This window comes from Alligator mississippiensis, chromosome 5 (genome assembly GCF_030867095.1).
Source record: "Alligator mississippiensis isolate rAllMis1 chromosome 5, rAllMis1, whole genome shotgun sequence".
In the NCBI taxonomy this organism is placed as follows: domain Eukaryota; kingdom Metazoa; phylum Chordata; order Crocodylia; family Alligatoridae; genus Alligator; species Alligator mississippiensis.
This window is the reverse complement of record NC_081828.1, coordinates 213,443,540-213,469,158: the sequence shown is the minus strand read 5'-3', so window position 1 is coordinate 213,469,158 and position 25,619 is coordinate 213,443,540. Positions and strand designations below refer to the sequence as shown.

At 51.2% G+C, this 25,619-nt stretch overlaps 1 protein-coding gene across 2 annotated transcripts in view; it reads right to left on the bottom strand.

The window, feature by feature from the left end:
• The window catches only part of ZBTB47 (zinc finger and BTB domain containing 47), a 79,035-nt gene that overhangs the window by 22,357 nt on the left and 31,059 nt on the right, over positions 1–25,619 (bottom strand). For both annotated transcript variants that reach the window (XM_059729236.1, XM_014609023.3), the window contains exon 2: positions 4,952–6,343. In XM_059729236.1, the coding sequence (XP_059585219.1) occupies positions 4,952–6,343 (1,392 nt within the window). The remainder of the gene's footprint in view (positions 1–4,951; positions 6,344–25,619) is intronic.

Genomic DNA, 25,619 nt, shown 5'->3' with positions numbered 1-25,619 from the left:
TGACCACTGGGTTTTTGGTTCCCTTCCTGAATACAAACCCTCCTTTCCTGCAGCCCTCCTTCGAGAGCTCCCTGACCATCACAGGCTGGCAAGTGCAGATCTTGGCCCTTCCCCAGTCTGCAGCTCCCAGTTCTCACCAGTCTCTTCCACTGCCTGGCACCTCCCACACAAATAAATGTGGCAGACGGACCCACAGTGTACATGTCCTTGTGGATAATCTGTGGCACGTCACCGGTATCACTATTCAGCCACAACCGTGCAGTGAAGCAGAGTGGTACCATCTACATTATATAGCCGAGAAACCAACACAGAGAAATCAAGCTTAAAATTGTGCAAAAAACACCCATGACTTTTGGGTGTCCGATTCAAGACACATGGAGCGCATTTCTTCCGTGTTCTTAGCATCACGTACCACCACATGCATTCAAAACACACCTCTCGGCTTGCAAGACCCTTGGGCAAGTCATGCCTCGGGTGTCTGAAGATGGACACCTGCAACGTGAGGATGCACAGTGGTCATCTGGAAAAATGCAGCCATCGGCAATTTGTCCAGCAACACACAGAAACCCTGGGGCAGAAGGAAGGATAGAAACCTTTAATCATGAGACGATCCTTTCCTCTTCCTGCAAGCCCCTACCTCATTCACGTCGTACCTCCCGGCTTCTGGCCTTCTCAGAGACAAGAGCATCCTCAACTACTCCATTCTAATTCGCTCCCCCAGCGCCAGCCAAACTCCTCCTGCTATTCAAGAAAACGTTTTTCCATTAAAAAAATAAATGAATAAAGGATAAATTTTTGCCAACCAGCTCCTCTCTTGGTCTTACTTCTTGCAAGATACCTGCACTTGCCACGAGATGGCAGAACCACAACATGCACGGACCAAAGAGCCCAACACCTCCAAACCCAACGCCTGCCCTTCAGACGCGTGGCAGCAGCAAACCACTGCTATTATTATTCCCAAAGGTCCAAGGATAGCACCGCTGTAAAACACAGGAAAAGATACTGGATCATATACTCAAACTTACTCATCTTACGAAAAAATAAATGATCATAAACTTCATAAAGATTCTTCCTAAATCTTATCAATGTAGATGACAACTCCAAAAAAAACCTGACGTTTGTTTGATTAGACGATAAAATAATGCCAAACAAAAATCTTTGACAGGCACAGTGTTTCATATTTAATTATAACTTCAATTCAACTCTACCCAATCAAGGTAGTTGCTTGAAAAAAAAAACTCTCAAAAAAAATCACTGACATTTAGGTCGAGGTCAAGCACTTGAGACTTAGGATGTGTCAGAAGCAAGGTTGCCCACACGGCCTTAATTCGGTGTTTTTATGCATGTGAATTATAGCATGGTCTTTAATTAGAGGATCACATACTATTAAAATAAAACTAAAAACCTGCACCGGCCTCTCCCTCCTTTGTTGCACAAGACAAATCTTGTCTGGTGACAAATTAGGACCATGTACGCGAAACCTTAATTCTTGTTTTTCTTAACCTTTAAGAGGGCTCGATTTCAAGCTAGCATGTCCCTTTAATTTAATTTTTCTGTGTAATTAGATCTCCAGAAGAAGAGAGGTTTAATCTGTCCGTTAAGTGCACATCTCAGTAAAAATGAACAGATCTGAATATTCAAATGCATGCTGAGTATCATCTTATGCCACGAGTGGTCCCACTGGGTCTTATCCTCAGCCGGGATAAACTGATGCGACTCCAATGGAGACGTATAACAGATTTACAGCAGCAGATACGGCTCAGTAACATCACATATTCGGAATAAGAAACAGAGGAATCGCATCCGAAGACGGCCCAAAATCGTGGGCTACAACAGCAGAAGATCTTCACCAAGAACAGCCCCTCGTTTTTTAAATCCAAAGTGATCCACGCTCAAACCTGCATCCTCCATTTATCACTTGCAGAGCCACTGACATAACACTGCTTATCACCAATATCCTACTGATGCTTCAGTCTCATCTGAAGTTTCCTGCGCTCCTCTACTGCCCGCATCTTTCGTGCCAACTCCATCATTAGCCTTCGCATTTGAGTCACGGGAGGCCAAGAGTACCAATTATAAGTGGCTTCGCCACCCTTAGCTCCTGTAGCTATAATTTTAGGAATACACCACAAAAGATCAGAGCTGGATTAATTTAAAAATCGCTGCAGCACCGGAAGGATAATTTGAGGCCGTCTAGAAAATTGTTATTATTTTATTGGCAATGACAGCATCATACAAAACAGTCCAGTGAGGATTAGAAGATTAGCTGGAGGATTTTAAAAGAACGTGCGGTTTTATGGCTTAGCCAATGAGACTGCAGCATACTCAAAGAACGAACCTCTTCCTGGCTCCCGATTGGTTCAGGTCACCTTGGAATGTTAGAAAGCGGCAGCCGGCCAATAAATGACTCCGATTCTGATCAAGCCAATGAAAGACTATGGTAGGAAAGTTGCATTGGTTTAACTGAATTAATTTTATAATTCAAATCAGGTCTCATTAAACTACCACAAGCCCCTGAAGATGGGCAGACCCTAAACCGACTGAAGCGAGGATTAATTTAATTTGGATTAAGCTTAATTTGGAAGTTTGCTGACAAAATGAAACGAGGGAGAGCCAAGATCAAAACTATCTCGGCTCACGTCAGCAAATCCCCAACTTAAGCTAAACCGATTTAAGTGAGCCTTAAATGCCTTAAACCTGTTAAACGAGGAGCGATGGTCTCAAGTTGCAGCAAGAGAAATTTAGGCTAAAGATTTGGAAGAACTTTCTCACTAGGAGGGTAGTAAAACACTGGAACAGGCGACCGAGAGGGGTGGTGGAGTCTCCATCCTTGGAGGTGTTTAAGACCTGGCTAGACAAAGCCTTGGCTGGGATGATGTAGTTGGGGTTGGTCCTGCTTGAAGCAGGGGGTTGGACTAGATGTGACCGGAGGTCCCTTCCAACCCCCATTTTCTGTGATATTTCTATGACTCTAACCCATCTAGCACGAATCTGTATGAGGAGTTTGCACTGCTTTAAGCAGATTGGTTGTTAACATTGATTCGGTTCAAATGGTGCAACTTTCCTACCATAATCGAGATCTAGGACTACCTAGAACTGGAAACACTAGACAAGCGCATACCTACAGCAGCATCATGGATTATCCAAACTGTATGCATTTGGGTAAAATTGGGGGTGAATCCGGTTATAGGCTGGGTCGACAGACAGGAAGAAGTTAGCTTGGGTTTTTCTGCCCTCCGTTTAATAACCAAACTCCCTGGTCAGCTTTGCTCACCGTTACGATGATGCCACCCCCAGCCCCTTGCTATGCAGACTTGGCCACGGTGTGCAGGATCGGGGACGGGGAGGGGACATGCCTCGTGCTCTCAGGAGAGCAGCGCCCTGAAGCAAGAAACCCAGAGGTTCCCTCGACTCCTGCCAGCTCCACTTCCATTTTGAACAGCAGCCCGTGGACGGACGCGGTGACTGCCGGGCTGCACTTGAGCCTCTCCCCAGCAGCTGGCACTGCAGCTTCACCATGGCACAGGAAACGTCAGACCAGCGCCCCTGAGCTGTCTGATGGCACAGCCATGGGCCTGCAGAGCCACTGCTGGAATGGACTTTAAACTAGCCCATCTACTAGGCATCGCGCAGAGCTCAAAAGGCTGCTGACCCTTGCCCCAGAGCAGTAGCTCTGCACACTGTGGTAACCTTACCAGGCATGCATCACAACACCATTTCTTTCTTGCTAAAAAAAAAAAGAGAGGAGGATGCAGATGAACAGCTTGAAGTTGCAGCAAGGTTTAGATTTGATATCAAGAACAATTTCTTCCCCGTTAGAGCAGCGAGGCAGTGGAACAGACACCCAGGGAAACAGTGCGCTCTCCACGACTGGAGGTGTTTGAGAACAGGTTGGACATGGGATGATCTAGGAGGAGCTGTGTCTTTTTGTTTCTATGAGTATTTCCCACGGATCTGGGCTTTGCTGCTCATCACATGGATCCAGGAGGGCATTCTTCCTCCACCTGCTGCAACATGTGTTGGGGAGGATTTTTTAAGCCATCCCTCAGAGGCATTAGCTGTTGGCTACAGCCAAGGCTGGGGATCATGACTGAAGCATGCTAGTGCTCCTACTAGGACTTAAAAATCAGAGGTTCCTGGTTAGAGAGTCCTGCCCTCCTGCTCAGGGCCAGGCCCAACGCTACATTTGGGGTCAGGAAGGAATTTTACTCTACGGCCAGACTGGTATGGACAGTGGGAAGTTTTGCCTTTCTCTGTAGGGGTGCATGGCGCTCTACGAAGGCTCTCTCAACTGTATTTTAACAACCCACACAGTGGCAGGACATTAGCCACCACAGTCCCCTGGCTTGACCTGTGACTGATTACACTAGTATGTCTCGTGGCCGTGTCAGGATTGACTGTGGTTTTGCTAAGAGGTTAGACAATGCATTTGTATGGGATGGTTTAGATAGGGACGGTCCTGCTTCAGGCAGGGGTTGGACTAGATGACCTCTGCAGGTCCCTTCCAGCTCTGCTTCTCTATGGCTCCATGCTGCTGTTTCTTGATGCCTTGAGGCAACAACAGACAGCCTCATTCTCTCTCCTCTCTGCATTCAGAGGATCAAGATGCTTTGAGGTATGGGAAGGTGAAGCAAGAGCTGCTTCCCCTTGACCACCAGGGAGATGCTCACGGATCCTGCTCCCCTAAGCAGCCACCATTGCAAGGTACCTGTAGCACCCCACCTAGCTCTGAAGGACCAGCCCCACATCCAAGGTCTGCATAACTCAGCATCCCACACAGTGCTCTCCCAGGCGCCAAGTACCCTCAGCCTCACATCTGGCTCTGCACTGAGAGCCCCAACCCCACTAACAGCATCACCCAGGCCCACCAGAAGTCCCCAGGCCCGAGTGCCACGGGCAGGATACTGGGTGGCCCAGTGCGCCCCGGTGCCGTTCGCAGCGCTCAGCTCACCTGGATGTTCTTCTCGCAGTCCGTCTGGTGGTGCAGCAGCAGCTCGCTCTCCAGCAGGAAGCGTTTGCCACACTTGTCGCAAATCTGCATCCGGCTGTGGGTCACGTTCATGTGCTTCTCCAGGTACCAGCGGTTGTTGAAGACCCGCGGGCATTTCTTGCAGGGGTAGTGCTGCTTCTCTTCCAGCTTGACCTTCTGGCCCAGCCCATCCTGCTCCTTTTTCCTCTTCCTCCCACGCTGGCCCTCCTCCTCTTCCTCCTCCTCGTCTTCCACTTTGGTCACCTCTTGGGAGGAAGCAGACACAGCTGGTTTGGTGGCTTTGGATGCCCTGCTCCCCCGGCGGGGTGGCACAGTCTTTTCCCTTTTTACTTCAGGCGCCTCCTCTTCATCGTCCTCTTCCTCCTCTTCTTCTGTGGTTTCCTCCAAGTCTTCCTCCTCACTATGCTCTTCCTCCTCCTCCTCCCCCACTTCGGCATCCTCCTCCTCTTCCTCCTCCTCCTCCCCTTCCTCGTTCTCTTCCTCCCCATCCTCCTCGGTGTCACGCCCATCCCCATCAGGCCGGCTGATCACAGCAGCGGCTTCACTGGGGCTCGGTTTCCCTTCCAACCCCTTGGAGACATTGAGTGTCTGGTTGTTGAGGTTCACCTCCACAATGATCTGCTCCCGGTTGTAGCCCTGGCTGTCTGGGTCCTCCTCAGAGTCCTCCCCCTCCATCTTGCAAACAGCAGCTGGGCCTCCATCATTCTCCTCCTTGTAGTATTGCTTGGGGGGCAGGGCGGGGAGGTGCTGGTTGCTGCCACTGCCAGCCCGGTCCTCTACGCGCACAGAGTAGGGATCATTCCCTTCCCGGGCATAGATCTTGGGGTGCGGGGAATCCACCTCTTGCTTGATCTCGCAATAGTACTGAGGGGGGACAGTGCTGCTGCAGCTGTCCGGAGGCAGGGCCATGTCGCTGGCCATGGCCAAGCTGAGGGACCTGGTGTTGATGAGATCCTGGCAAGAGGAAGCGATGTTATTCATCTGCAGCACGGCGGCGGCATTCAAGACGTCCTGCACATTGCAGGAGTTCACCAGGAGCTTAGAGGTGTAGATGAAGTTGAGGATCTGCTGGAAGCCCTGGGAGGTGAGGGCCTCCAGCGAGAGCTCGACCCGCTGCAGCTGCTTGTTCTGGGTGAAGAGGGAGTGGAAGAACTGGCTGTAGGCGGCAAGGACCCCTTTGTGGGCAGGGAAGATGCTCTTCTGCTGCACCAGGACGATGTCCACGTCGCACAGGTCTGGCTGAAACAGGCGCTGCTCATTCAGTCTGTCCATCAAACAGGTGAAGTGGAGTGCTACATCCTCCACCAAGGAGTACTCAATGGAAGGGTAGTCAGTTGTCTTTTCAACTATCAGCTGTGGGGAGAAAGAAGAGATGAGAATTCAGAACCAAAAGCCTCCTCCTTGTCTGGCACGCTGTCTCCCACCCATCCCTCCTCCCAGACACCAAAGGAGGCTGTCTGACCTAGTAGTCACAGCACTTGACCTAGTGGCAGGACCTACAGTGGCTGGTGACTTTCCTCTGCTCAGGTCCTGGACCCAACCACTTCCTTCTCACAACTGGGCAGAGACAATATTTGCCTACTTCCATGCAGGGATCTCAAAACAAGTTCCCAGGTCCAGACTTTATCACCGTTTCCCGTTTATTCCCCCCCGCTGGTGGTCTTTGACCTGAAACAACAGGATGACCCTGGACTCAGTTGGGTCATGTCTACGGGGTAGACCTGAAGCTCTTGGACCTAAAAGCACCAGCTCCTGCTTCATCTCAAGGACTAGGCACCACGAGGCGAAAAGCCCTGGCTGACTCCCAGCTCCTTACACAATCCAACCACTGACAAGAAGTCAAGGAGGCTAATCTAAGCTATACCTGCAGCTCCCAATCTTTCCATGGAAGCCTGACTTACACCTGAATTTCTCCAGGTCTCACACCCTCCATTTGCCAATGCTGTGACCCCCCACCCCAAGATCTGCTACGTGGGAACCACCGTTCTGCACCATCACCTACCTACAGCATTCACCTCGAGAGGAGTTCAGGCGTGGGTCTCTCTATATAGCTGCTCACTACAAGTGACATGCATGGTGTTGGTGCATCAGAGCCCAATGGGGAGCTGGGTTGAAACCACCAGCCCTCCATCTCCATGGAGGCTGAGCAAAGCAAATACAGGGGAAAGCTTTCCAGTTGCTATGCACCGTGGCTGGATTTAATCAGAGCAGGAAAGGCTCGAATGATCACTCAAAACTGATGGGCAAAGTACCGAAAGACTAAATCCGGAATGGGACACACCAGAAAGGGACAGGGAGCCATTACGTGCGGTGCAAGAACTACCCAGCCGCCTTCAAGCATTCTCCTTTATTTGTGCAAACTAAGTAGCAAGATCCGTGTTTTAGGGTCTGGTTATATACCCCGCGTACAGGCGCACACACTCCAGAATACAAAAAAACCCTCCCCAAGATCACAGGGGTACCCGTTCCAGAAATCAGTGTTTAAGCAAAGGCTTCATTGGTTTATTTCCAAAAGAAATGGCAGCAAGGAAAGCTATTCTTTCCAGGCTTACTATCCAGGTAGCACAGAGGAAAGGCAAATATCTCCTTACTCTTTCAGCGAGTTCTTCACGTGCGTTTTGGTGACCACCCACATGCCAATCAGGCAGACTGTCACCGCATGATGCAACTAGACAACCTGTCGGTGCACTCCTTTTCTGCTACCATTTACCTATCTGACTGAATTGCACCAGAAAGCCAGAATCCCATTTTAATGCTAGGATCTTATGACAGTGGTGGGGAAACCGAGGTACAGACAACTACGCAATTTGTGCACGGTCATGTAAGGAGGTCAAAGCAAAGCCGCAAAGATCGCACAGACGTTCCTGCTTTTAGGCACGGTGCTACCATATCACCCCTTCTCTGCCCTTATAACCCCATCGAGCATCCTCCTATGCTGAAAAGCTTAGAGCCTGTCCACAAGAAGCAGCAGAGATTCTGGAGTAAGCCAAGAAGTGAATCCATACTTTTAATCTGGAACAAAAGCGTCCACATGGGAAGCTATTCAAGAATTGCTGCTGCAGCACAGTTCATTTCCCAGTAACTTTTCTGGCCCATTTCCCTCTGTAAATGAGCCCGCAATGAAGTTCCCCGTTTTTCCAGTATTTGCATATGTCTAGGTGATGTGCTGTAACAACGCCGGCAGTTACAGCTGCCTGGGTTGCCAGGACCGGTGGCAGATCCCTCTCGGGGCAGACAAACTCACAGGGACCAGACAATGCACCTTGCCCTGCAGGGTGCTGAGCATCTGGCTGGAGAAGGGCAGAAATCAGCTAGGAGATGACATGTTTCAATGCCTCTCTTGGCACTCGGTGCTGGCTTTCTGCCCTGTGGGACCCGAGAGCCTAGTCGCTAGCTGTGCCTACAAAGGCAGAACCGAAGCTGCATGGTTTGGGGGTGGGTCCGAACCCCCGCAGTGCCCTGGGAGGAATTCACACCACTCTCTGCAACAGCCCCCATCAAATCCCTGCATCCCTCTGCTTGCCAGGCCCCCATTCGCCCAAAAGCAACCTGCCACATCTCAATGTTTCAGACCTGTGGAGGAAAGTGGCTTGCAGGCACCTCCATACTTCCCAGAGGACCAGTGGTTTCCATCCTGTGGATGCTGGCTGTCAGCATCCTTTCCTGGGGGAGGCTTTGTAACTTTGCAATCATCTCTTTTTAGCTGCTGCCTAAAAACACACAGACCCCACAACTCTGCCCTGCAATCCCTGCCTCAGTCCCCGCGGACTTTGGCTAAGCTTTTAGAGGGATGTCAAATCCTCATTTACAGACTCCAGGAGCTGGCACATCCCTGCTGAGCTATTCTGGGCTTACTGCACCTTTTGGGGAAGGAAGAGAGTGATGTCGTAGCACAGGTCCCTACCGCTGGGAGTTACCGAGCACCACTGGGGCACGCCGAGGAGAAAGTGTCCTGCTCTCCGAGGTCACCCTTCAAAGCACAGGCCAAATCTGCTGCAGACCGCAGGCCCGGCTCTTGCTGCACCCTGGACCACGGGACTCCTTTTTGCTTCAAGTCTGAGGCACGTACCTTCTCCAGTCTACATAACACAGTAACCCAGATACTTGCAAAAAGACATAAAGCAGCCCTACAAGCCACCCCGCCGCACGTGACCCATCTCTGGAGGAGAGAACTAGGAGCTCGTGACCTGTGCTGTCTCAGCGCTGCAAGGCACTGCACGCGTCGGAGAGAAACTCATCGTAAGAGCTTCCAAAATCAACCCAGAGGCCATTATTTTATTGCTCGAGTGGTGCCAAGGGGCAGCGAGATGCGCGTGGGAATTGGGACCAGGCCGATTACAGAATCGGAGAGATGTAGGGCTGGAAGGCACCGCTGCAAATCACAGCTAGTCCAGCCCCCTGCCTGAGACAGATCAGCACCACCCATCTAAACCCAGGTTTAACCGATGAACTAAAACTACACGATCAGCCTGATCACAAAACCACATGGGATAGCACCTAACCAGCCACAGGTAAAGCAGAGAGACAGCGAGTGTCAGTGTCCTGCTACTACAAGGGTTGTTAAAATATGCCCCAGGTTATGCCCCCTTCAGAGGAAGGCAAACCCCCCGCCCCCAGTCTGCAACAACCTGATCTCAGGAGGTGCCAGGCTCTGCAGGTGCCGTTTTCTTCCCAGCTAGGCATGAACGGCTCCCCCGTGGGATTTGGGGGTTCAGCACATTGCACGCATCTTGCATCCAGTCACCAGAGAGCCAGCGTGCAGACCATATCGATCACCAGGCCGTCGGCAGGTACCAACAGGCACATTAAAAGCTAAGAACTGGAATTCACAGTGAGGGCGGGGGGGAGAAAGAAGAAAAACCCTGGCAGTCAATTTGGCTTCGTTCCTCAAACCACAAAAGGACCTAAATTAGCATGTCAGCTTGTAATGATTTCAGCTGCTACTTAGCATCTCTTAGCTTAACATAATCGAAACCTCAGCGTGGTGGGCAGCAGGAAGGGTAGGCTGCCTCCGTGTGCTACTGCACAAGGAGCTGGAGCTAGACCCCTGGGCCCATTGCTTTCAGGGAAAAGAAAGTTACGGGTCTACCCTAACTAGGAATTTGCTTCGTACGCCTGGGAAAACTCTCAGTATAACCTCATGTGGAACCAAAGCAAAAACCTGCTATACCTGCAAAAACTCACCCGCGGGCACTTGCTGAGGGTATAGACGTGATTACTAGGCAGTTGTTAACTCTGGACTTTACTCTGCAGTAAATTTATCCCGTAATAAGGAGCCGGCACAACGCACTCTCCGAAATTCGCTGCCTGCACTAGGTATTATTGCAGCACAGAGCCACGAGACGGTGAGAAAACCAGATTACTTTGGGCAGATCCCCATCCCAGAATCAAGCAGATCAAGGGAGCAGACAAGTCATCAGATAACAGAAAAGCAGGGCTGGAAGGGACCTCACGAGGGCATCTAGTCCAGCCCCCTGCTCAAGGCAGGATCATCCCTGGCTAAACCAACCCAGCCAGGTGACATATCCCAAGTAACTCCCCCAAGGAGAAAGATTACTACACAATTGTCATGGGGTAACTTGACTCTGGATTGAGGTAATCTACTGTGAACAGTGCTGTACGTTATACTTTTACTGGGTAGGCAGTCACCCGTCACCTCCCTGATGACACTTCTACTGGGTAGGCACATCTGCACCTTTATCCTGGTATAAAGGGAGCCTTCTTTCAGTTTAGCGCCTACTGCTTGGGGAGGAACAGGAAAAGGCCTTCTTAAGCCAGGATATGCAATTATCCATGCACTGCAGCAGGAGGAAGAGGCGGGTTGCTGTTGCACCCAAGGGGCTCTCAACTCCTACTGCAACACAGATCAAAAAAATACAGCAAGTACAATGAGATTAGCCCTGTGCCCTGGCAGTCAGGTCATCAGGCTGCCCAACAGAAGAGATGGGTGCAAGGGTGTGCGCATGCAAAGTCTTCCTATATCATGCATCTTTTATACACGTGTAAGTAAATACACACTGAGCCAACCATAAACTGTTGCACAGTTCCTTATATAGGCAAGGGCCTGATCAAGCATTTACAAACTAATCAATGTACCAGCCATGTCAGACTTGCCTCCTAATTAGGTGGTATCCGGTACCTACATTATATGTGCGTCCTAAATTGTGGTACACCACCACTTTAAACTTGCTTCTTGCAGTCCTGTTATCCTGCCCAAACTAAGCCATGTCTGCCTGGGGTCTCATCGCAGCTCCAAACCTCCCCAATTCTTTCCAGCCATATATCAAGCCTCCCTCATCAGGTGTAGCAATTGCCCCGGCTGCGGAGATGCAGCTCATCCTCAAATCAATTGCACGCCGCGTCTTCCTTGATTTAACCCTTCCAAATTGGTCCAACAAGGTCAATCATTGTTACGCTAGTACGAAAAAGTTTTCCGGGTAACCAAGTCAATGGATACTTATATGGCCCAGACTGGCAGGGTATTCGAGCATTTTTAGGTTTAGGTACATCTCCCGGGGCCAGGCTGGCATGGAGGGAGGGAGGAGGCTATGACTCAAGAAGGCTGCCCAAGCAGCTGACACTGCAGCCTGTTAAAAGAGGGACTGGGAAAACAGAGGTCTCTTTTGTCTGAGCCTCTAAGTCTTTTCAGCCCGAAGGGACAAAACCTAAGCCTGCTGGATGACTAAGGCAGCTGGCATACTGTAAAGCTGGCCCCGCAGCCTCAGACAGAGGAGCAAGGCAGAGGGATTGTGTTTCAGTGGTGCTGCCTTGGAAGGGAAAGGAAGGGAAGGGAAAGGGGTGCTGGGTTCTGCTCCAAAGGTGTTTCCACATTTTGTATTTAATAGTCATGGGATAAAATGCATAGCTAGCTCCTGGCCCCCCGCCAACACAAACCAGGGTATTTTCTGAATACCTCCCTATTAGGGCTTTGCAAAATTTTGGCAGCGGTTTTGGGCCATTTCGGTGCCCGAAACACCGAATCCGAATTGAAAAGGAAGGCTCCGAAACATTTCAGAAGTGTTTTGGAGAATTTCGGAGCTGGGCTTGCAGGGAAACAAAAAACTAAGGAGAGGGAGGGGGAAGAGGGCGGGAAGGACTGCTCTCACCCATTCACGGGGCAGCTGCCATGTGGGGTGCGGCAATCCCCACTGCCCTCCACTGCATGGGGGGGGGCTCTGCCACGAGCCCCCAGTCGCCACTGCTGCAGCAGCCAGTGAGTGCGGGGCTTTTTCTTTTTCCTGTGGATGGCAGCATGCTGCCAATGCCAGCTGGGGACAGTGCCAGCACCCGAGTCTGCCCAGCACGGACCTGGGAAGAACCCAGTGCTGGCGCTGGCCCCAGCTGGCAGCATGTCATCATCCCACACACAGATCCGGAGGCCCATGTCCCCCAGGAGGCTGTGGGGCTGTGCCAAACTCCTCCCAGGGGGTCGGGCCCCGGATCTGCGTGCAGGATGACAGCACACAGCCGCTGCCAACAACTGATATTAGTTTTGCTCTGAACAGTTTGAGATGAAGATTCCCAAAAAACCCTGCATCTACCTCGTTGAAACTTGGCACTCGACATGCCCTCAGAAGGGGCTACCATCCCTGCACTTTTTATCTGAATCGGGCAAGAAATGACAAAGTTACAGGCATTTTAGTGATTCCCCATTATAGCCTATGGCTCAAACACTGTTGAAACTCAGAAAGAGATTTGGATAACATCAGAACAGGACAGCGATCCGAAACGCCGAATCCAAAACGAAACATAACTGTTTTGCACAGCCCTGGACCCTGTATAACTAATACTCTTCAAACAACGGACATTGAAAATCCACGCAAAATTGTGGGTTTCCATCTGGTTTAGGAAGTGGACGTTGCGGGTGGTCTCTGCATCTGTACAGGTCGTGCCAGGCAGGTTTATTACAGAGCCCCACCAAGCCACCAAGGAGCATAGCCAACCCTCCAGGCTTCATCCCCTCGCAGATGGCAGTGTTTGGAAAAGGTTTGTCCAAATAGGCTGGTCGCCGTCAGGGACAAGGTACTGGACTGGGTGGGTCTGGGTCCTAATCCAGCATGGTCAATTTGAGCTTTTACTCCAGCACTGCAGTATCAGGGTCCCCCCCCCCCCCCCAAAAAAAAAAAAACCTTCCAGAAGGTCCTGCCACCTTCTCCCAGTCCAAAGACACCGAGGTGGGTCTGCTTTCATCCCAGCTCCCGACAGTGGGAACGCTACAAACTTTGAATAGTACAAACCAGCCACAATCCCCAGCAAGCAGCATTTCCTCCCGACTCGCGACACCATGAAGAATGAGATGAGACGGCCCTTAGCAAGAAGAATATTCTGGTTTGGCACCTATGGAAATAACAGCGTGGAAGGTAAAAGGCAGCAAGTGGGGTGGTTTTCTTGCATTGCCATAGATCAGGATAACTCAGCTTCTCTCTTCAGCAGGGTCAGCAAAACATCGGAACAAATCAATAGCTGCTTCTCCCGCTAATGGAGAACGTGGCAGATGTTACTCAGCTGCACGAATCAAGTCTGGTTCCCCGAGCCGCCCGTCTGGATGGCGTGGGCTCCCGTATCCATTAAAGTCAGTGGGTGCTCTGCTGCTAATTGGAAGCGTACCAGGCCCGATTGCCTCTCCGCTCTCGGACAGAGCCGGTCCTTGCAACCATCTCTCCCAAGTGCTCGATGCTGCCAGTCCAACTGGCAAGCCTTTTCAAGGCAATTAGTGCATTACGCTACATGAAGCTGTTTGGCTTGATCATGGTTCTCTTCATGGTGACTTAAGTTATTCCTCTTTTATTTATTTTTTTATTTCCGGGGGGGGAGGCATCACCTGGAAAAATTCAAGTGGCATAGCTGCTCTGGTGTAGCAGCCCCAGGCAGGAGAACAGAGCGAACTGTCCCTCTCTCAAAGGATGAGAAAGCCATCTGCACTGACCGTCTCCTTGAGCAGTAAAGGTTGTGGAAGAAATCAAACTTCGCATTGTGGTTGTATCAGAATTGGCAGAGCCATCTTGGTTTATTTGGAGCTATACAAGTGATCACAAGGAGGGCTCTCAAAGAAACTCTGAACTCTACAAGTTTACAAGTGTATTTATACTTTAGACAGCGAGAAAAGATGCCTGGTTCAGACAGCAACCTTGAAGAAACAGGAAGAAGTTGATCATTCGTTTGTCACATGTAAGTGGTTTGCTTATTTAGCAAACACACTGTGTTTTGGGAACAGCTATCAGTTTCTGGTTCCTGGAAAGGAGGAGGTTAACATCTGCACACAGAGATTAACATATCAAGACAAAACAAGGCATGAAGGTTTTTCCTTATCTTAGAACATTTTGAAACACACAGCTTCAGCATCTTTTCTCTTCTCTTTCTCTCTGTCTCTCCTCTTAGTCAAGTAAGAGACCTGGTTAAACTTATTTCCACAAGGTCAAGAGACCCGAGAAAAAGCCTTACAGCTTTGGGGCAGGACCTGCAATATTTGTGCCCAGCAAGAAAGAGCCGTCCTAAGAATCTGCCATTTGACAGAGCGCAGAGCCAGGGCAGCACAGAAGGGAAGAAAAGAAATACTAGGAATAAAAAGTTATAGGACTATGATCCTCTGCCCTGCGTAGCCTGTGGTCAGAGAGCCTCACCTCCATCATTCTGGCCCCAAACCCATCCCTTTTGTTCGAGTGATACCACGTCTTTTAGAAAGGCAGCCAGTCTTGGCTTAAACACCTGCAAGCCACGATGCAACCTGCCAACTCCGCGCCCGAGGCAGCCGTGGGACACCTGGGGCAGCACTGGCTGCTGCAGTGCCGAGCACTGCGATGCGATCAGCTGCTGCTGTATCGGTCCTCTCCCCTCGCTGACGTGACAGCAGCCACCGCAGACCGAGTTAAAAGTTGTTTTAATGCTCTGCTCTCTTTGCTATTCAATATTTGCCTCTTATTCCTAATCTGAGCATGCCTTCCAGCTCCTGGGAGCCACATGCTTGTTCTTCTACCGCAAATACTTCTCTGTGAAATGTGCCCGTCTCAACATGTTTTAATCTACAGCAGCACCCAAGACAGTCAAAACCTCGATGAGGCCTCTCATGTTCCAGCTCAGGAACAGCTGCCTAGGCCAGAACCGAGGGCCTTTTACTACGTATTTTCCTGTCATTACAGCAGTGCCTAAAAGTGCTTGTGCAAGGTGCTGTACCGATTAACACAATCTCCACCCATGCAGCATGCTCTTTAAAAAAGCAGAACAGGTAGAGAGAGTGGGAGAAGCAAAAACAGAAGTGCAGAGGGGCCAAGTTCACACAGCAGCTCCGCGGCGGAGCTGGGATGGGAAACCAGGAGTCCAGACTCGCCGTCTAGTGCCTCCTCCATCTACCCCTAGTCCTTCTTCTGTCAAACAGAGACAATGCTAAGTAGAGCTAGCTGATGTTTCTCATTTCATCTTTAAATACAAAAATGACTTTTCCGTCCAAACAGACATTTCAGTGGGAAACTGCTTTGTTCTTTTGCCAAAGAGAAAGAAAACTCAAAAAAAAAAAAAAATATGTCAGTGTTCAGACTAAAACCTTTTTTAATTTAAAAAAAAATTCCTGACGGGAACAAAAATAATCCCTTCTCACCAGCTGTAGTTTGAAGACGAGGATCTCTCCCCGAAGATGGGGGAAGAGAGCCAGTACTCTGTGTCTGCTTTCTCCACCCCGCTCCGTGCAAAAGGGACTTGGAAGAGATCCATGCACTGGATCTGTGCACAAAGCCCCTGGGCAAGAACAACGCTTTGCTCTTCGTTACCATCTCTCTGCTACGTTTACTGGAGGGATGCAAGTGGACAAGAAGAGGTGCAGGAGGCATGAAATTCCCGCGCTTTGTTGATAATGCCAGAACTTAGGAGGACACCAGTTTTCACAGGGGACATTTAAAGATCCTGCTGCATGTGTAGATCACGCTGCCGGTGCGATCCAGCCACCTGCAACAGTGGAGAAGACAACCAGACTGGCAAGACATTTTTAGAAGAAGGTGCCAAACCTCCTTGCTGCTGATGGACGACTCCGGTTTCGACTCCAGGGTTACAAGCAGGTGGGACGTGCAGATCGCTCTGCACTGAAAAGCTACAAGGGTAATTTCTTAAGTAGCCGAGTGCTGCCAACGTACGTGGTGCTGCGTCATTATTAAAATATGCATCTGTTTGCCCGTTAGGAGAATCTGAGATAGAGATGGCTTGCCAGGAAGGCACCTGGGAGGCTAGGTCAGTTTGGAGAAAGACTGTCTACCTGAATGCGTGTCCCTGCATAAATAAAAACCCTCACGAAGAAATTAAACCCATCTCTGGCACACTGGGAAGGAAACAACATGCAGAAGCCGCCCTCATGCTGCTGCCATCTCGGGGATGCCCGGCTTTTTGCAACCACCGCTCTGGCACCCCCCGAGTGGGTCGTTGTATTACCTGCTTGCCAAGGTGGGCACTGCTCTTGAGAGACCGGCCCCATTCACAGCCCCTCGAGAGCAAAAATGGCACCGGGGCCACACGCAGGGACCCTCTATGCCATCTGCTCTATCCACACGCCAGGAACGGGCACGTGCGAGTGGGAACGAGTAGACATGACTTGTTGGTAGAGAGGAAGGTCTCCTGACCCTCCATGACTCCATCAAGATCTCTTTTGCACCTCTTTTTTCTACTCCTGAGCTACCATCACTCACATGCTTCCCGGCACTCGTGCTCCTCAGTCCTCTGCCAATGTAAATCAGCCTCGCTCCATTGAAGCCCATGAAGCTAAGCCCATCTAAGCCTGCTAGGGATCCAGCCCTTATAAGGTTGATCAACACAGCAACTTCCAGTCGTGAAGACCAGGGCACGCTCCCAGCCACATGCTCTGCCCTGGCAGTTTGCAAAGGGAGAAAGGAGAACATCTCATTATAGACCAAAGGCTCAAAGAGTTTCTGGGGTACACTCCTGGCCCCATTCTCGACATGCACAGCGCTAAATCCTGGAGCGCAAAGCAGGCGCAGACATCTGAGCCCACTCCGTGGATCCAGGTCTCCCCTCGGAAATGCTGCCACGTTCCACTCCGCAGTCAATGAAGGATGGGCCGCGCCGGTGCACAGTCCAGACTCGGCACTTGGAAAATAAATATTTCCCATCCTTTCTCGGAGTGGGGGCCAAGGAAAGGCTCACTCAGGTACCCGCAGTGCTGTCAGCTCTGGCAATCGCCGAAAAGTAGAGCTGGAAGGAGCTCAGGAGGTCCCCGATAGTCCAGTCCCCTCTCCTGGCAGCAACACCCTTGTCTAAATCATTGCAGCCAAGGGCTGGTCTTACCTGCTCTTAAACAGTTGCAGGGATGGAAGCTCCCCAGCCCCTCTCGGTAATCTGTTCCAGCACTTAACCACCCTCAGTTCTTCCTAACAGCTACCCTGAACCTCTCTTGCTATAATTTAAACCCATTACTTATTCAGTCCCCAGTGACTAAAGAGAACGCTTGATCATCTTCATTATTGGAAGATTGTGATCAAATTTCCTCTACCCCCCAGGCTTTCTTTCCTCAAGCTAAAACATCCTGATTTTTCCAGACTTTCCTCCCAGGGTATGTTTCTACACCTCTAAATCACTACTTTTGTTTCCTTCTAGGCTTTCTCCCACTCATCCATGTCTGTCATCACATGTGGTACCCATAACTAGTCATAGCACTCCAGGTCATGCCGTCTAATCGTGAATCTCCAACTGTTTGGAGTCCTGCTAAAAAGCCCTGGATTCCAGCTAATGCCTAAGCATCTCTGCTTTCCTTTAGAAAGCACCAAGAGCACCAAAACGATTCAAAGTCTGAACCTGAACAAAACCCCAAAGTAATGATTAAGAATCTCCTACTGATGCAGGGCCCAACCCATGACTCCTGATGCATGGGGGGCCCAACTCATGACTCCTGATGCATGGGGTTGACTCTACTGGGTGCAGGAAATGCAGCTTGGTGGCTGTAGTACTACTGCGCGTGCTCTGCTGTTAGTGTTCGAGGTGCTGTGCAAACCACAGGCCACTGAAACAGGTATGGGCACTGCATCTGTGTCACGGGCCGGGTTCCTCTCCTTTCCCGATGCTCCCTTGCTCACCAGGCTATTCATGATGGCCGCACTCCCCAAAGCGCCTGCTTCGAGTCAGAGGCTGCATTTTAAAAGCTCAAATCAATTCATTCTGCGTGTGCTAAATCTGCAACCTTTCGCCCACACTTCACCCCCGCCTGGCTGCACTAATCAATCCCAGCCCTAGCCATGTCTTGGCTGCATCTTGCTGGGGGCTTAAGGTTTATTCTGCAGCAGGAGGGTTGCTCTTTATGGCTGTCCGGTGCTTTCCTCTCTCACTCCTTATTCCTCTGCATCGAGCCAACACCACGACAGGGCTACGATGGCCCCATTCAACCAAGGTTTGGAGTTCTCCCCTCGTTGAGTCCACATCCCAATGCTTTGCAGAATGAGACCCTTGGGCTGGCTGGACTCAAGGCACCCATGACAGACAAGTGATGCCCTATGCAGTCCCCCTGCAAGCTCCTCCATTTGGAGGCCAGAAGGGATGGGTTTTATCCCCGTGTTGACCTAGCTCAATAAAGACAGGTCCTTCCAACTCCGTCCCGGGAATCTAGCACTGGGCTGGACATTTGATCCCCGAACTGAAGCCCATCTTCCAGGAAGATGCTGAATCTGAACAGAAAGAGGTGGTTCAAGCACCTACTTTGAATGCCTTCAAGAGACATTTGGATGTCTATCTTGCTGGGATCCTATGATCCCTGCTGACTTCCTGCTCCTAGGGAAGGGGGCTGGACTCGATGATCCTCCGAGGTCCCTTCCAGCCCGAATGTCCATGAATCTATGAGACGGCCCGATAACCTGCTCCCCCCCGCTAACACAACCAGGACTTTGCTGACGTCCAAGTCCTGGCCAGCGCTCCTGGTATGCCTCGTCTGCTCCTTTTGTTTAGTCTCTTGCTCGGCAGGAACAAAAGCAGCCCTGGCATGGAGGACCCTCCATCTGGGCCATAAAGCAAACATCTGGCAGCAACAACCCTTGCGAAGTAGAAGCTGGCTGGGCCCGTCTTCAGCAGGGGGGAGACTATTTCTCCGCTCCATGCCACGAACACCTACCCGGATTTCCACCACACTGGGCTCTACCAACGTCTCGCCCCGTCAGCAAAACCGCTCTCGGAAATGACAGCCTCCGAGACCAAAATCCTGAGCTCGGAAAGGAGCAGTGACCTTCAGCCCGCAAGTCTCTGCCAACGTGCCTCATCACGACTTGGAAAGCCTCGAGAGCGGTTCGTTCCAGGCCTGCAGTCCATAGCAACAAAGTGGAGAGAGAGGCTACTTTTAACTTATTTATTGTTAGAAATCCAGCTGTTGCCACTCAACTTAATTCATCCCAGAACATCAGCATCGCTGGTTTTATTGCTGACACTCGCTCTCCCTCTTTGCTCTGGTGCAAATCCCAAGCTACCAGCACCGAGCCAAGCCCAAATCGCTGCCAAAGGATGAACATAGGCATGCTCCGCTTGTAGGTAAGAACAGGTGATGGGGAAGGAACGAGAAACACTAAATCAGCATCCAAGCCCAACGCTTGGCTTTGGCTCAACTCTACATGAAGACAAAGCAAGAAAGAGTAAGAGCAAGCATGTTCCTGGCACTCTTTCCTAGCAGTCAGGGACCCCTGAGATCGCTGCACGTCCTGCGTTTGATCCAACAGCCCTGCTGGCATTTCTGCTGGTGGGACCAACGCCAGACTTTCTCCCTATCCAGCCATTGGCCTGAGTTGACTCGGCCGTTGAAACGCTACAGCGTGCCCAGATCGGCAGAGAAGTTAACGGGAATCTTAATAACTCTATTATGTTGGGTAACTATGTTATACTTTAAATAGTTGGTGGGAGGGAGGGAAGAGTTTAACGCATTCAACCAGGGGGAAAGGGGGGGGAGTTATTAAAGCCATCTGCTGAAAGAAAGCGCAGCTGCCAGTTAGCATTATGAAATGAGTTACCAGAAACAGCAATTAAACAGCAGAGACACGACTGCAACTCGTTAAGTTCATGGGATGGGAAGAGATGGGGCAAGCCCTCGTGCCTCCTGGACAGCCCCTGTTGGGTGCCAGGGTGCATGGGTCTGGGGCATCCTACAGCCCAGTGAAAACTTCTTATAACAGACCCGGGAGGTGAAACATCGAAGTCCACTAATCCCAAGAGGACCCACAGGCACCCTGCAGAGCCCGGGGTGCTCAGGAACAAGGGTTCAGACCCCATCTGTGGTTATGTGAAAGTCCCACAATATCCCAAGTGATCACAAAGCACTGCAACAAGTTACCCAGAGAAGCTGTGGAGTCTGCATCCTTGGAGGTTTTTAACACCAGACTGGACAAAACCTCAGCTGGAATGATGTAGTTAAGGCTGGTCCTGCTTGGAGCAGGGCGTTGGACTAGATGCGACCTCCCAAGGTCCCTTCCAACCCTCATTTTCTATGATTGTGATCTGGCACCGGATGGACAGGCGAGATGCCGCTCCAGACACCTCTGCACCCTGCACAGAGGCTGGAACATGTTCCCACAACTTGAACTCAGCACAGATCTCGCTCTACTCTATCCTAGTCCTCTCAGCCTGCCTCCTTTCCTGCTAGGGTTTTACCCACGCTCCCCAAGAGACTACCAAGAATTTTTATGCCAAAAGCAGAGCAAGTCCTACAGCCAAGTCCTCTAGGACACCGCTGGATCCCACGGAAAACCAACGGGCAATCAGACTGCACCAAAAGAGCATTAAAATACAAAACAGACATTCAAACACGTGATCAGAGAGACCTGCTACACCCTGCCTTCTTCGGCCAAGAAACCACCGGCTCCTTGCTCACTCACAGAGACCACCATGGGCTGGTGGTGCTAAGGGCACTGCTAAATGACCAGGGAAAAGGATTTCAACCAGAGTCCCCTATGACTAGAAAAGCTGCTTGCTCCTTCAAGGAAAGTGGGCAGCCTCTTTGGGGTGTCTCTGTTGTTACAGTGATGGTGCAGCAAACTGGGGTCTAATTAGAGATTAATATATATTTTTTTATATTGTGCCATATAGAAAAAGTCCCCGTATAGACCAGTATGGACTAGATTAACATCAGGCCAGTGTCTGTGGCGGTATCACCTGCTAGGGTTGGACTAGCTGCTTGGTCAGCTCACTGGATCAGAGGCCCGTGCCTCTGGGGGTATTCACCATAGCCCACCTCTGATGCACAGCAAGGTGCTGTCTTCCCCTCATAGTGACAAGGGACACTTCTGGGGTCGATGCCCCAGCTAGTCAGGAGGTATGACATGGTGGCTTGGGGAGCTCTCAACTCTCCTCCCCTTCAGAGAGCTGATGTGGTCGGAGCACAGGAAAGGAGCCAAGAACTTGCAAGACCCAACCTGACGCAGATGGACCCTGCGGCAGCCTCGCGCCCTGCCTTCTGCAGCTCCCTTATCCAAACCTGAAATACTGCTTCCTTCCCTCCCACGCTGGGCTGTGCTCCAGGACAGTAGATCACGTTCACCACCTCTGCACCCCGCTATCTCCGCCACATGCACCCTCTGCTCCCCCGCCTGCCCCTCTCCCCCTTACCTTTGCTCCATGCACGCTTTAGCCTAGGGCACTGTGCACAGCCCAGCACAGCGCTGCAGCGGTGCTGTGCAGACTACATGGCTGCTGCAGGGCAGGGCAGGGCTCAGTTCCCCAGGCTAGAACACGGAGGGAGGGAGCCTGCCGGATCCGGCACAGCAGAGCACGGGGAGAGCAAAGGCTGGGGGACAAACAGGAGCAGAGGTGGCAGGAAGGCAGGCACAAAGCAGGAGGCAAGCTGTTTGACCTCCCCATACCACCTGCCTCCCCACTGCCTGGCCCCCTGCAGCAGTGGGAGGGATGAATAAGAGACGGCCCTCCAATCATTCGTTTCTATACATGGAAAATTAATGACATTATAAATTTTCCATGTATAGAACTTACTTATAGGGGACGTCTTAAATTCAAGGTGGTCTTAGATTCGAATCAATATGGTAGATACCGATATAGTAGAGCCCAAGCGGTAAGCATCTTTTCTGCTGACCTCTTCCTAGACCAGCTCTGCATCGCTAGGGTGGTAGGCAACTGTCCTTCCTCGGGCAAAGCAGTGGGCTCAGAGGCACTGAAGCCAGGAGAGGAGGTCAAGGGTATTCTCGTTTGCAGGAGGTAGCAAGGAGAAAGCAGCTTTCACCCAGGTGGATCCAGGGGCAAAGGGACAAGGAGTCTGGCCTGCAAGTCAGGCATGATGACAAAGGGGTCCTAACAAAATGGGCATGTCTATAGGGGACAGAAACCGGGCACAACTCCACTGATGCCCAGGGCCTGTGCCGACTTGCACCTGCCACGGATCTGACCCGGAGGACTTGAGAACTGCACTGCACTTCCCCAGGCTCAATGCAAGCATGCATAACCACAGGACCAACCTGAACTAGGCCGTCTGCATACCAGTATGGCTTGTTACTTCGCTTCGCAGAGCACCTCAAGAGCCGCTCTGCAACTCCATCCAGGCCACTTGGTGTCCACAGACAGCCGACCAGCACCTCAGCCTTGCAATGGGGCTGAAACCCAGCTCATTACCCCCACACAACCCAACCCCACATGCCTTCTCCTCCACCTCCAGCCTCTGACCCAGATGAACCGAACATCTCCCCCTTCTTCTACTCGCAGGTCAGGTCCCTCCTTCCCACACTCCATCCCTCTGCCTCTTTTCCTCCCTGTAACAATGGACAAATTGCACCGCTGCATCCTCTTTGGGTCTTTAGGGACTGATAAGCCATTGGAGCGCTTGCAATTTCTATGGTGCCAGGCCAATTTTCCTCAATGGAGAACCCGGGGCAATGCATGCAGACCCCCTCCTGCTGCCATTTCACCAGGGCCCTCAAGAACTTCCCTCACTGACGCCCTACATACTGTGTGTGCTTGGACAGGGACACGTAGGTTAAGGGTACCATGCTGTTGGTAGCCCTGGTCTCTGCCTTTCCTACACTGGGCTCTGAAAAGGTTACCAGCATCACCTGAGGAAGACTGAAAATATTATCCAACTTAAAAAAAAAAAAAAAGAAAAGAAAAAGGAGAACACATCTATTACTTCTTGGTTTCCCGGAGGAAACATACCCCTTGCAGCTAGTAACTAGTCTCACATGAACCCACCGCAGGATTTGAACTTGGGTCTTTCTGAACGATTAGTCAAAGTCTCTGCAGCTGCTGGGGAAAGATTTACACAGACCAGCTCCTCAAAAAGGGACTAAACCTCCCCTTGGCTCTGATTTTTGTGGGACTTCCTGGAACGCTAAGGAATGATGGTCCATAAATGGATGGGGGAGGATGGCACCAGACTGCCCTGATGCTTCATCAAAGGCTGTAAAGAACTGAAGTCATGGAAGAGAGCAGAGCAGAGACGAGAACGTAAGGGGTGGTTGGAGAAGAGGACTTTGCGGCACCTGTTTGATGATCACTGGCTCAAGAGCCCTCTGCTCCAGTCTGGCATGCATCTGCCTCATTTGCTGTCCAGGAACAGGGGTGCAAGACAGGCTACTACAGAGGACCGCAGGGGCAGGAGGGTCTGCATGCACGCGTGGGGTGGCTGGGAGCCAAGAGACCGGGCGACAAAGGGTAGGAGATGCAGCAAGTTGTATTAATACGGACTCATCTCAAATCGTTCCAGGTAAAAGATAAGGAGTGAACTGAAAGGGCAGTTGTCCTGCAATAGGAGTGTCCATACGTGGGGGGTGCCTCTGGAAAAGCACTCTCTTCCCATGGAGGCAAGCCCTTACTGTATCTGCCCTCCTGGAGCACTTTGCAAGGGCCCCAAGAGCCTGCTGTGGTGGCTACACTGCTGGCAGCAGCTCCTGCCGCGGCTGTATTGCAGCCAGAGCATCCAGAGACCTGTCTAAACACTGCCTGGCAGGTACTTGATGGAGGTGGGAATCCAGCTCTCATCTCCCTGTCCCAGGTTCACCCTGCGCCTCTTCTTCCTCCCCTGCTCTGCCTCTCCTTCAGCAGGAATCAGTTTGATAAGAGGACATAGCATCCTTCCCCACTGCCCAGGCTGATCCCAGGAGGAAAGAGAAAGCATGCAGTGCATGCCCAGCGTGTCTCCTACTGCCTCTGAGGGAAGGCAGAAAGCACCAAGGCACGTAACTAGGATACACTGGAAAGGAGCTGGCAGGATCCTGGTTTATACAGACATCCCTTTCAAGAGTTGTCTTTGCTGAGGAAACCCGCTAAGAGGGAAAGAGGATCTTAAAGGCCAAAGGCAATCTGCTCAGACAGCTGGAGAGAGGGAAGAGAAGACACTGGGTGGAGGTGGGAAGCACTGGAGGCCAGGGGACTTCTTGGATCACATTAGGCAGCATGGCCTGGTGGCAAGTGCTGTGGGCTAGTGACCTGGGTTCCCCCTCCACATGACCTCAGGCAGGTCCCCTCACTGCTCCGTGCCTCAGTTTCCCACCTCCATCTGTAAAACAGAGATGGCTGAGAGGTCTGTGCAAGATAAGGGTGAGCAAAAATAGATGACAGCTAAGACAAGAGACCCCGCTGATCCTCCTCTGACCATCGGCGTAGCTTTAGCAGGGTCAGGAGACAGCCAGCCAAACCACCGTCCTCCATGCAAGCCGACGTCCAGGCTGCTGAACCCCTCGCCCGTTCTCTGCTTGGATCAGCACTAGGAGGCCTCCTGCCTCGACCTCCCTGAAGTGAAAAATCATCCTGTTTTCCCCATTTTTAGACCATATCCTGAGCTATAGCTTCCTGCGCCGACAGGTCCGACTCCGTTTGCATGCTGGTTGGCCTTTCCTTCAGGAGCTCATGACCAGAGGCAAATCTACTGACATCCAACAGCTTCGCCAACCCAAGCATTGTGTCCCCTTAACAAAAGCAGCACAGCCACACACCACAGAAAATGCCCACAGAAATAAAGGCATATGAAAGGCCTCACTTACTACAGGCACAGGCAGGCCTCTATTACCCGAGACCCTCCCTATCTGTGCATCAGCGTCCCTGGCTTCCTGGGTCACTTCTATGCAGCCAAAAGCCTCTGCTCTCAGTGCACAAACACCTGATCCCATGAAAACCAATTTGGACAATGAAAAACCCATCTGATGAGCTCCTCGGGTCATGGATCCAAGCCAAAAGTCAAGGATGCTTGTATTTCCTCATGGGCAAGCCAAGAAACACCCCTCTTTTAACTGCCCTCCTGTTGTCTGGAAGGGCTGAGACGGTGCTCTTTTAGCTGCCGCCTGCCCGCATTTCCTGATCAACCTGCTACTGAAGTTGCTCAACGTATGCACACAGCAAACACCACCAGAGTACACACAGCACTGCTGTTATTACAGTGGCTGTTAGTCACACAGGGCAAACTAAAGAAACTACAGCTCTCTGCAAAGGCCCGGGCTTGCACCTGGGTTGCGATCCTCTGTCCCTTCCCTCTTCCCGCGGAGGCGACAGTCCACTTACAGCCCAGTCCACAGGATTTTAACTGAGCTCAGCTGCAACAACACATGGCAGGGGTTGATTTCCAGGTACCGGATCTAGCTTCCGACTTGCAAAGCATTTCCAATCCACCTCTCTCCACCTGTTTCAAACCACTGCAGACTCTTCCCTCCCTCCCCACCTAACAGGAAGACGC